Source organism: Seriola dumerili, unplaced genomic scaffold (genome assembly GCF_002260705.1).
Source record: "Seriola dumerili isolate Sdu_G_001 unplaced genomic scaffold, Sdu_1.0 BDQW01000822.1, whole genome shotgun sequence".
Classification (NCBI taxonomy): Eukaryota; Metazoa; Chordata; class Actinopteri; order Carangiformes; family Carangidae; genus Seriola; species Seriola dumerili.
This window is the reverse complement of record NW_019175077.1, coordinates 1,269,680-1,282,880: the sequence shown is the minus strand read 5'-3', so window position 1 is coordinate 1,282,880 and position 13,201 is coordinate 1,269,680. Positions and strand designations below refer to the sequence as shown.

The 13,201-nt window shown below is 36.7% G+C and overlaps 1 protein-coding gene across 1 annotated transcript; it reads right to left on the bottom strand.

Annotated features, from left to right (window-relative positions):
* Positions 1-1,397: 1,397 nt before the first annotated feature.
* Positions 1,398-13,072, bottom strand: pign (phosphatidylinositol glycan anchor biosynthesis class N). Its single transcript, XM_022766304.1, has 29 exons — positions 12,788-13,072; positions 12,086-12,337; positions 11,794-11,915; positions 11,511-11,609; positions 11,173-11,279; positions 10,482-10,606; positions 10,204-10,334; positions 9,918-10,037; positions 9,613-9,653; positions 9,440-9,499; positions 9,135-9,227; positions 8,885-8,940; positions 8,425-8,503; positions 7,815-7,997; positions 7,552-7,691; positions 7,065-7,164; positions 6,794-6,886; positions 5,681-5,772; positions 5,168-5,273; positions 4,973-5,081; positions 4,610-4,712; positions 4,366-4,468; positions 3,938-4,024; positions 3,773-3,828; positions 3,312-3,387; positions 2,261-2,334; positions 1,944-1,986; positions 1,726-1,778; positions 1,398-1,567 (listed from the first exon to the last, which is right to left on the bottom strand). The coding sequence occupies exons 2-29, from the start codon at positions 12,310-12,312 to the stop codon at positions 1,444-1,446; spliced, it is 2,802 nt and encodes a 933-aa protein (XP_022622025.1). The 5' UTR covers positions 12,313-12,337; positions 12,788-13,072; the 3' UTR covers positions 1,398-1,443.
* Positions 13,073-13,201: the final 129 nt, after the last annotated feature.

The window sequence follows — 13,201 nt, the reverse complement described above, 5'->3', positions numbered from 1 at the left end:
TGGGGGAGGCTACAAGTGCATGAGTGTGGGCTACTGAACACAAGCTGAAACACAATTGCAGCCGTAGTTAGGAGATACAGGAAAAACCATACTACCAATAATAGAAGGGGCAATGGCAGTCCTTGAAAAATGATGCCACACCAATTAGCTATTTATGTAACCTTGCATTAAAAAACAGACTGGCAAAAGATGACTTCCTGTCCAAAAAGGCTTGAGAAGAACTTTCCAGTGTGACAATGATTCCAAACACAATGCAAAAATCTGAGAGAGAGTTCTTAAAGACGAAAAAAGTAGAACCAATGACGTGGCCAAGTATGTCCCTCGACCTAAATCCAATACAGCACCACTGAAGTATTTTAAACCCCTAACCCCAAAGAGCAGCTGAAAAGAATAATTTGTGAAGAATGGCCGAACATCTCTCCATGGATTTGTGCAAGACTGGTATCATCCATGCTCAGGAGGATCAAATCAAAATAAAAAAAATAAAAAAAATAAAAAAAATAAATAAATAAATAAAAATAAAAATAAAAATAAAAATAAAAATAAAATAAAAATAAAAATAAAAATAATAGAACCTCACTAATGAGGGATGCACTGACTTTTGTTGCACTTTCATTACAGTATAATTGGTCAAACTTTTGTTTTTGAATAAATTGGCTTATTTCTACTTGTGCTTTAGCTAAAAACAAATGAAACTCTATTCAATGGAGATTTGTAATTACATTTCAGGGATACTGACCAGGGGTGTACTCACTTTTGTTTTTATTGGATGCCTCTTTATGAACATTCATGTTTCCAGTGCACTCCTTCAGTTTTATTGGTACATGCCTCATCACAATAAATTGAAATAAGGTCTAATTTTCTTATGAACAAGGATATGTTTTAGGCAGCTTTAGAGGAAGTAGTGTTACATGGTTAGCAAGTTATCAAGTTACCCTTTTTTAGTGGATCATAAATCAGCACTGCTGGCAAAGACATAATTCACAGTCAAATATTCAAGTAGTGTGAGTCAGTTCATCAATGATTAATGCAAAAACAATGTGCTTAAAACACAGACTGAGTGTACAAAAGAATACAGTGCAAACAGTACTGTGCAAAAGTCTTAGGCCACTCTGCAACATGTTCTATTAAAACCATCTATCTAAGCAATACGAGTTGATTAATTATTTATAGCTTGAAACCACATTATAATTGATGTATAAACAAACAATCATTATTATGAGGAATAAGGAAATGTAAGAGGGGATTTCTAAAACTCCAAAAAATTCAGCAAAGTGGTGTAAGAGTTTTGCACTGTACTGTAGATTATATAGAGTACGAAAAACAATATCCCATATCTTATATAAATAAACTTTGGTTTAATGAAACAAAAGCCAAAGGAAAAGTATCTAAAAAAAAAAAAAAAAAAGAAAAGTCAATGACACCATAAATGCACATGTTTGTTTAGGGGAAGTGCAATTTGGGTCTCCTCCACAGGATAAGTCTTTGTGAGGTGAGTATGTGTGTGACCACACTTAGCAACATCAGGAAGATGGTCATCGACATCACTATCACATAGTGGCTAATGCTGTAAGAGACAAAGAAATAAGTTTAACATGTTTATGTGTAAGTGTATTCCAATAAAACAGTGACTGAAAGAAAGCACGAGGGAGGAGGGAAAATGTGTGTATGTGAGTCAAGTTATTAATTAAGACTTAGAAACCATGTATTTTTCAGTTAACTTGCCTTGTGCCAATGTCCAACCAGCTGCCGTAGTCCTGCACCAGGAAGAAAAAGTGCTGAGGAAAGGAAGAGTGAGTTTAAGTTAATTATTGTCTGAGGTTCACATTCGGTCTACACAAAAGGAAAAGGTAGGGCAGAATAAATGTTTGAGAAAGAACATCATCTGTATCTTTAATCCACCATTCACACAACACATTTGAAACTGATGAGAAATGTCTTACCAGAGCCATCAAGTCAGAGATGACCAGGACTATGAGGAACAAACTGGAAGAGAATGATAAAAAGATAAATGAAAGATGGAAGGAAAGCAAGTAACTTGTTGTAATTAACATCCTCAACAAAGCATATTTACTTTATGTACAGCATGGACAGTAGATGTACACCCTCTTCACACACAACGAACCACAGAAAATAAACTTTTTGCGGTCAGTCTAAAATGCAAATGGCTGCATCAGATAAAAAAAATGTGTACAGTGTGACAAGTGGAAACACATCCTTCTGTTGGGTAGTGTCTGTTTAAAGGCAGCAGAGAGTTTACCTTCTTGATGAAAGCTGTGTTGCAACCTGGATGGTCTCAAATGTGCACATTACTATTATGAATGGAATGATAACCTGAAAGATCAAAGGAAGGCAATTTAAGAAAATTGAAGATTTCATTAGAAAGTCCAGACAAATTTAATTATTGAGAATGATGCTGTTAATATTTTTTTTCAGTCTATGACAAAGCACATGTCATGGCTGCAGAGAGTCAAAATAAGACAACAAGGGAAGAAGGTTAAAACATATTTATAGCATACAGAATAAATGAGCACACCCTCTCTTATACCTAACAAATCCTATGATTTCTCTTTAGAAATAAAACACATTTTGGATTCCTATGATGATGATCCTATGATGCAATGTTCCTGTAACTCTCTTTTATCAGTAACCAAAGATATATGTCAATATATCATTGAGAAAAAATATGATTTTCTTGTCAAAATGGTAAAAGGCCAGGTTGCAAAAATGAGTACATTACATAATAACACAGAATAAAATTCTCGCTTAAGGGCAAACGATCACCAGATGAGTCTGTTGAACCCCCTCACTCAAACAGTTGTAACTGGTTGACAATTAAAGAGGTACTTAACCCACTGAATCACACTCAGACCTAATGCTGACAACCACATGGGAGAGACTTGTCTGGAAATTTGAGACAGAGAATCATTTCATTGCGCAGAAAAATGTAACAATACTGGCTGAGAAGGTGTAGACTGAAGATAAGCTTATTACACCTACCCTCTCTACGTATCGTTACATGAATCAGCAACCCTCTCATTATTAGCCAATGTATAGTCAGAGAAAACAGGAAGAAGGAGAAGCAAAAACAGAAAGAAAATTTTCACCACTAAGATTAGAGACTACACTATTAAAAAAATTAAAACTGAACATGATGCAAGATTAGGAGTTCCAAAGAAAAAAGTAAAGTATTTAGGAAAAAAAAAATTCTTTATGTTCAGAGGGGGGTTGCTCATCTATGCTGTGTATTGTAAGCATATTTCCAAAGTAAATGTATGAACAGATTATGCTACTAGATACTAGTATGGTACCTTCCACATCATCAGTCCTCCCATGATGAAGGGGTTGAAGACAGTCAGGAAACAATAAACCGATGCTGGGTCAAAACTAGGTAAAAAGGAGAAGGAAACAGAGGTAATGACTGCAGACGAATTTACCAGAAGTACCAGACTCTTTAATCATGCAAAGCACACATGCAAACACTTATCTAGGGGATAGATTTCTTGATGATCCTTTGGTGTTTTACAGTAAAGACTGACATACTGTACGTGGTGCAATGTAAAAAGATCTCACATAAAAAGGCACACACTACTCAAAAGACTAGCTGTTCAAAACAATGCAAATAAAACCCAGACAGTATGAGTCACTGCTGTGTTTTCACAGATAACTAATTTTATACCAGACATTAACTTCACCCATAACTGAACCACAAAAAAAAAAAAAAAAAAATGCTTGCTTCCATTTTCTACAGAAACCACACACACATACGTACCTGTTAATGGAGGCTATGTTTCCTGTGCCAAAGAAAGCTGTTATTATAAAAAACACCTGAAGAGAATGTATGGTCAAGGAAAGAGCTAAAGCAATGTTAAACTCATCAGTTCATTATTTGTAATTATAGGCAATGTTACTGTTGCTAATACTCTAACATGGATACAAAAAAATAAGATCTTCTGATGTCATCCAACTTCAGTTGTCGGATCTTGGCAATGTCAATGTTTGCAGAGAAATCAATAGTGGAGAGCTGAAAGAAAAAAAAAAAACAAAGAGAAGCATTCACACGCATGTATATGCACACCCAAACACATAATTATGATCTGAGACCTTACATACATTATGTAGAGCTTTATGTAAAGTCACTTCACAGATCACACTATGTTATGTTTGAAGAAAATGTGGTTGTTGCTATTGTATATTCCTGATAACAATGGCCACTTTGAATCACAGGTTGTAAGTAAGTAACCAGTTTGTGTATAAAGTAGCAATGGGTGAGATTTAAATTTGATACAAGAAATTTTCCTCTTATTTTGTCATGTCATTTACGCTGCTCTACAAAGTTTGGAAACATACGCATAATGGTTCTACCTCTTGTCTGCCAGAGACACCCTGAGCAAGCATAGCTTCCTGTTCAATGTTGATCCACACAAACATCAACCAAGATAACACAGGGGGGAACAAGGCCTCTGACCTAGGTAGGAGAGGGTATACTCATTAGACATTTTTTTTTTAGCTGTGCTGTGATGATAAAACTCAACCGCGACATGATTTGAAGTGTTGGGGCAGCTGCATGATGTGTGTGTGTGTGTGTGTGTGTACTATCATGTCTTACCCAGTGCTGAGCAGTAGGTATGTGGCTGTGAGAGAGAGGAATATGCTAAGGAGGCGATGGAAAAGACGTGTAGAGCTCAACAATGGAACCAGCATAGAAGATCCTGAGAAAAGAGAAGACAAAGGAAATGTGTGCTGGGACTTAAAGATATAACGGCATACAGGATTTGACATTTTAACTTAACTGACTAAAATTATTTGACTTATATCTTAAAATCTGATCAGTATTTAAAAACTGAACATAAATGATATATAAATATGATATAACGTGAGTATATTTGATGTAATCTCCCCACAAAATCCCCAGGAAGGTATTGAATTTGGATAAATCTCATGTACCTTGTGCTCACTCACACCCACCTACCTAATGTGGTCCAGCTGATGATCTGATTAACAAGCGGCAGGCCCTGTTTTTGCTGCAGACTGGAGTGTGTGAGGGATGGCACGTATGCACACACTGCCACATGGAGCATCTGTTGAGTTTGACAGGTAATCATTTATTTTTAGAAAATTCAGTAATACAACCACACACACACAAAACGGCATGTACTGTAGTCACCTGGGTAACAAACTGCTGTCTGTCACTGAGGTGCAGTGGTGTTCTCTGTCGTGAGGACCAGAGGTAACAAAGTGAAGTGAAGAGAGTGAGTAGACCTGCACAGGTACTGAACAAACACACAAAATGTTACTGTATTATTATACACATATTCATAACATACAGCTTAATTTGACATACTTATGTTGCATAAAGATCCAGTAATATTTCTCCTGTGTCAATTTATTGAGGTGATTTGGTCATACCCTGTTATAATTTTACAAAATTTATAATGGTTCAAAGCAAAGTCTAACTTAAAGCTGACAGAATAAGTTATTGGAGTTTACACACATTTGCCACATTTTGATATACATATATTGATATGGGACAAAATATTTGGATTATTATAGTGATACTGATTACAACCATGTTGCCCATCCCTATCTGAATTTGATCATACAACTGAATGACCTGAATCTGTCTTTTGAGGTTTTATAAACTTTCTGATAAAGTGAAGCCAACAGAGGAAGCACTTACACCAGATGTATGTCGGGCTCTCTACCCACAACAGGCATGAGCGGGAAAAGAGACAAAAATAGGCAGCCCAGAAACCAGCTCAATGAACGGAACTATACGGGGACAGAGACAATAAGTTCATAGTTAGAGGCTGGATGTCAGTTCATTATTTAACAAACCAGGTGTTAATCTGACAGTAGAATGATGATAAATCCATGACATGAGCAAGTTACACAACGAACCATTTTGTTTCATTCATTCATCGCTTAACAATTTAATCAATTTATTCATATGATTGTGATGATCAATTTTTTTGTGGCTTGCTTATGGATACTGACAGATGTTTCAACAAAATTACTGAAACTCCTAGAATGCAGTTAAAGACAAATGGAGCTACCTAGACAAGAATTAAAAGATAAATGATTTCAGGACTGGGGCATAGAATAAGTGATTAAGTGCCAAGTCATATAACGACCTTTATGAATGTAAAATTAAGAAAATTTGGAAATAATGAAATAGGTTTAACCATTAATGAAATGATACAAAAAGATCAGAATGGTCTGTATTTAAGGAATCAATTTGAATTAATTTGATTATTTCTATTTCATTATCCATTAATTAAGGTTATTACATATTTGTGTCACGTAGACTCAGATTTAGTCAGTGTCCTTTTTCATTCCCGATCAATATGCAGTATTTTATGTTTTATGTGTATTTTAATGTGGTGTGTTTGTATGGCTGCCATCTTGGCCATGTCTCTCTTGAAAAAGATTTGTTATCTCAATGGGACTTCCTAGTAAAATAGAAAATAAAATAAAAATAAAAATAAATAAATAAAAAGGTGACTGATTAAAAGATAATTTGTCCAGGAAGTAGCTAGAAATCTATCAGTCAAAACTTATACATTTAGGAAAATTTGCTGCCGTGTTTACAGGAAACTCCATCACCTATTTCCAAATTTCCTGGAGACACATCATTTGCCATCACCTTTCAACTATGGATATCAAAATATTCAAATACCATAACATTTCCTGGTGTGTGTGTACTTGTCAAGTTTTTATTCATTTTACATTATCTCAAAGTGTGTATTACTCATTCTTGAACTGTTGGAGTCATGACTTGTGACATAGTTACCTTGGCCTTGCCAAAAAGTCCCGACAGGAAGGGCCAGATAGAGAGCAAAGTCAGGCCCACAGTCAGCATGGCGCGATAGAAGAAACTCACCACCTGGGGGCAGCAAAGGTGAACTGGCATCCACAAGACAAAGTAACCTCATACTATACATGGTGAGCCCTATACATTGTGATGTGTACTGTATTTGGAGGTCAGCTGAAGGCTTATAAGTAATGCTGTATACCAAAAATATGCCTCTAATTATACATTAAAAGACATTAAAGACACCTACCAGTAGCTCGATTCCAAATGCCACCAGCACAAAATAGCCGAAACATTTCCACAGTGGAAGAGAGGGAGCAGATTGAATCAAATCTGTTAGTGTTCCAGACCTAAAATGGATCATTAATGAGATTATTCTTCCTGTGATAACACAGAGAAAAGAAAGAAAACTGAAAATATCATCCTTTCATCCATTTACACAGGAGAACCATGAATGGATACAACACCAAAGGATCAAGGATGTAATTAACATCTCACTACAGCTGTGCAGGACATGCATGAACAAGTATGTGTGTGCTAAATTAGAGCCACCATAGAAGTACTATATTCATTGATTGCTGTGATCTCCATTGATATGTTTTGATATTTGCTGACATCCTGTATGTGAGTGTGGTGTTTGCTCCATCGCTCTCTGAGAACATACAGGCACAACACACATATATGATTAGATTGTAATGTATGTGCACAGATGTTTCTTGAATTTGTGAATGACTCACTCTTTAAGGACAGAGTACCATACAGGGACAGGCAGCAGGCAGTAAATGTAGTAGGTAGCAGGGCTCCTTTGGATAAGCAGGAACACAGTGATCACCACTGTCACACACATACACAGCCTCGCCAGGGTATGGCTGGGAGTCTGCAAATGTAAACACACAGGAACATTACCAATATATAACTTAACAAGACATTAAATAAAGTATGTTTTGGTGGAAGAAATCCTAAACGGCAAAGAAACAGGGAATATAGTGTATGCCCTGACCTGTTTGAGGACACTGGGATGTCTGTTGAGGCTGGCATGAGTCTTCAGTATGACTAAAACAACATATGAGGTCCAGCCTACAAATCCCAGCACCACACTGCAACCCAGGAAGAACCTGTCATAGGTATGGTAGTAAACCAGGCCCTCCAGGGAACGGGATATCAGAGACTGGCACAGAGAGATCTGATAAGAAACAGACGAGGGGAAATGAAAGGTAATGCTTTAGCAAAAGCATAGAGAAATTGGAAAGATTGTTCAGCAAGTAATGTAAAGTCACAAAAAAGAAACTAGGGAGGAAAGTGATCATTCAAAACCCAAAAAAGGCAGACATACTGTACATGTAGCTTTGTTAATGAAGACAGCATTCACCACCGCTTAGCTGGTTCTAGTGGTGTCGGTCACAACAATGACTTCTTAACCCAACTTCTTACTGTACTATCAGCTGATTATTACACTCAAGCACAGCTCAAGTGTGTTGTTTGTAATATGTTATACATAAACAGCAGGTTTAAACACTTAGCTTAATGCATAAAATTCAATTCAATTCAGCATCTACAGCTGCTAATTTACCTACAGTCTAAGACAAGACTGTCTTTTCCCTGATACTTACAGCATCTTCATACTTCTCCAGCTGAATCAGTATTCTGGCCTTGTGGATGAATTCTGCTTGTTTTGACTCAGTCAGTAGTCTGGGAAAAAAAAAGAAGCAAAGCAATAAAGATGAGTGCGTGAAATTGCATTTAAATGTGGTCTTACAGTAAATACAATGACTAGTGCGCATCACTTACCTTCATACTTACACAACACAAAGGGTAATATAAACAATGCATCGTCTGGCTTAATATTTGCATAGGCCAGCAATACAAAATTTGAAAAATTTTTCTCAGTTACTGCCATTGGGTTAATATTCTTTCTCATATGGATTTTTAATCTACTCTCCCCACACCTCGTACATCATATAAAAGGAGCCTGATATGAGCTCTTGGTAAACATGTTGTGATGAAAAGTAAATTCACATTATTAACTCACTTCTTGTTAGAACAAGTAATGAATTCACTTATTATACTTACTGGTATGGGGTGAAGAGAAAAGACAAGGTTGTCTCCTTTTTTTGGGTCATTTTCATCTTCAAAAAAAAAAATATAGACATATATAGCTCAATCACCAGTCACCATAGTTTTAAATAACTTAATTATTGTGTTACCTTTCATGTGCATCAACATAATTTATAACTTAAAGTGGCATGGTGTATAGAGGTAGGAAGTTACCAAAAGTTAATGACCAGCATGTCAGTAATAGCAGAGATGCGTGTTGTCATACCTTGAACTGCTCTAGTACTTGAATAGCATTGGTGTACATGCTCTCTGCCTTGAACAGGTCACTGTTGTTGAGATAGAGAAGAGGTAACACACCCTGAGGAAACACAAATACACATAAAGATGAACATAAAGTCATTAAAAACTGTGGAGGAAGATTTATAGAAAACATTGTTAAGTGAACAAATGTCACGGAAATATACAAAATCAATTTTTGACAACTTGGGTAATGCATGGAACAGTTATATATAATTTTATAAATTAAATAAATAGAATATATTACTTTGCCTAGATTATCTCTGAACTTACAACTGAGTTGACAGGAATGGGAACACCAATGAGAGAAGCCATGAGGGGAGCAATGTCAGCCTGCAGAAAACAACAATAAAAAGATTTCACTTTACCTGTTCTTATGTTCTGCATACACTGTACATTTAGTGACACTGATTAATGTTACTGTAGTGTCAGGCACTGGGTCTTACCTGGCTGACATCAACCCTACGGAGGTGCTCCAGTTTCCAATCTGAGAGAAACAGTAGGGATTAAAATCGAGAAAGAATGTAGACCCAATAAATTGCTGCATATACATTTTTTAAAAGAGGACCTTTGATTTTTTTTTTTTTATTAAAACAAAATAAAATACAAAATGTCATTCTGCCATATATATTGCACAAAATTAATAACTCTTTGTGGGTGTAGGAGAACCTGGGTCCCAAAGACAAGGTAAAACACCTGCTTACAGGACAGTTAAACAAGCAGCTGTGAGCACAGTGCAAGTGTTTAGTACCTTGTAGGTATCCATCATCATACGGTTGGGATTCAGTGACTCTCTGGGCACTATGAACTCCAGCTCCCCACACCACTAAAGGGGTGAGCGTCTCAGAAGGATGGCCTGCACCGTGGGAACCTGGAGATGCATGCAAGAAAGAAAACAAGCACAAATGCAAATATTCACACACTTTAACAAATACTATATAGACTCCAATGAATTCACATTGTGATTAATAGATCAGTTTCATTTTTTTCAACTTGCAGACGGTAAAACTGCACACATATACAAACAAGAGTCTTACCCCAGTTTGTCATGCCATGATCAGAGGTGAACACATAAGCTGTTCTGCCATCATAACCAAAGAAGTCTTCTACTTGAGACACCATCTCAGCTACACCAGTGTCTACTAGACCAATATTTTCTAGGTACTCCCTAAAGACAAATACACAAAAGACAAATACAAGACATCACCACCTAATTGAATGCTGGAAAAATATGTTAATTTCATTTGATGTTATGTAGAGTGCAATCAAATTTAATATAAATGGAAACAAGAAAGCTTAAAAACATGTCTCTTACTGTGACATTGGTCTGTGAGCATGGCCATTTGTGTCAATGCCCAGCAGATGCAGGAAGAAGACATTCTTATCCTCGAGAAGACTGGCCTTCAGACTTGAGTTAGACTTTGCTGATTGAAAGAATGACTGAAGAAAGAAAAATAAAAATAAATATAGTTGAATGGTACCAAACCAATATATGTATGTATATATATATTATTGTACATTAACCAGTATTTTCGAATAAAGCTTACAGCAACTGTGCTATAATCTACTCCAAATGGCCTCACATTTTCCAAAGGGTTTGCTACATGAAAATGTATCATTTGTCCACAAATAACATAAACATGACAAACTGCCAACCTTGCTGCATTAAGTGACAATGAAGATGAAAGTGGAACATGAACTTTACACAGGCCAATACTGGCTTAGTTTCTGTAAAAGCCACAAATTCATATTTTTATTGGCAGGTTAAAAATCTGTTCATTGGTGTTAAATAAAGACACTGAACAAGGTATGTAGGTTGAAGTGAGTTGAGTTCACAGCATACAATGCTTCCTGTTCAGACTGCTTCTTTTTTAAAACAAAAAAGTGTTTAATCCAGTAATAGTTTAAGCCTAAAGAAACTATTTTAAATCTGCAAAAACAAGTATTACTTTATAAATTAATTTCAATTTTAATTTCAATTATCATTAGTATTTCTACTACAATACTTTGACTTGAGAGAACACCCAGCTGTCCAGCCTGGAGGCATCTGTGGAGGCAAAGTCCTCCTCCTCTGCTGGGTATGTGTAGGTGTAAACATGGTCTCCACTGGCACCTGGAAAACAGATGTAAGGACATGAGATTTAATAGAAGGATTTTTTAAGTGTTGTCCTGAAATATCTAAATATAAATAAGTAATGTGAAATAAACTTAATGTACATATACAAATGTGTCACCATATTTGAATTTTGATTTTGATACAGACTTTATCTGTGACCTTTTGTTTATATTGATTATGTTTATGCGTGTGTTTGCATTTTTTGTGAGAGTGTGAGTGCTTGTGTACCTTTGGCAAACATAGGCAGAATATCAGGGCTGCCCCAACACCAGGTGTGTCTGCTCTCATTAAACACTGAGTCAAACTCTACAGGATTCTCCTTCCAGCCTGAAAACACACACACACACAAAAAAAAATCAATGGCCTTGCAGTCACAACCAGACACAACAATAGTGACCCACACAGATGCATACAGAAACATACAATATGAGAGCAAAACACTCCCACTCATTAATCTTTCACATAGATTTTTCTGTATTGGACTCATCAACATGCACAAATTCACACCTACCTTTAGCAACAGCACTAACATCCTCATAGAAGCCAGCAATGAGAGCAACATGACCAGGCCGAGACTCAGTGGGTACACGTGTATGTGACACCCCCCAGGTGCCCCTCTCCTCTATCACACCCCTGATATTTGAAAAAACACAGATGTGCATACACAAACAACAGTTACCCAGTATGATGGTAACATATACACCCAAGAAAAACTAACTGCAAATATACATACTGCTTCCACCACTGGACTAATTAACACCCATCCAAATACACCGCACTGAAGCTTATATATGTTTCCCAACCTCAGATATGGGGCCCTGGATGAGCCATCGGGGTGTAAGGTGAAGAGACTGTCTGCCCTGAGACCATCGGCTACCACTAACACCAGTCTGGAAGCAGGGGGTGCCAGCGATGTAGCCTGGGGTGTCATGCCATGAACCAGGGGTGAGGTGAAGTAGATGTCAAAGATAGAAAGGAAGAAGATCACGTGGACTGTCAGACCAACCAGGAAGAAGGTGATCATCCTCATTTTGAGTGTCAACACCACGCTGAACCTGTAGAACAACCAGGATTGAGTTAATTGAAACAGAGGAAGAAAGACTTCATGTATCTGGGGGTGAAACAAGTTCGGAACAAGAAGAGAGAAATAAAGACGTTATAAATAAAAATGATGCAGGAAAATATGAAGTTACACAGTCTAACTTTATTTTTAGGACAAATAGTTTGGTTCAAAGACAGAAGGAGGTAGTAGAAAGTTTCAGCATAATATAGACTGGTTAGGACAAAGTATGTGCCATGCAGAGACTGCTTAAGGAATAATCCCTCTGTCGCCATATGCCACTAGTCATTGTGCAACAATGATATATGATATATAAATAATAATAGTTCTTTCTGAACATTCCAATGGTAACCATTGAGCTAGCAGACTAACAGTAATTAAATCTGTTTACAGTAGTGTGAATCAGAAAATGAGTTGGTTCTTTAGACCATGAAAATAGTCTTACCTGTATGTAACGTCAGCAGAAACCGACAATGAAACCTGACGACATTGGCTCGTTGATGAATGAATGGAAGAGCAAAAGTATCTACTACAGTTTCAACATTTCACCTGTTAGGCACACTAATTTAGCTTCCATTTATCTTCGTAAATGACCAGTTATATATAAACGGAGATCCCGGCAGATTAAGGCCTTGTTGTACGAAACAAGATCAACGTAATCTGTAAGTGCGTGCTTTTACAAAACCAACTGTCCGTCTTTTAAGAAGATTAGTTCAAGAAATTCAGGTACCATGCGCATTCACTTCCTTGTTGTGACTGACGTTTGACGTTAACGTGTATACTTTGCAGCTGAATTGTGGGTACTGTAGTTAAGATGTTTATTTCCCAGAGAGCTTTGTTTTATATTTGCCCTCTCTCA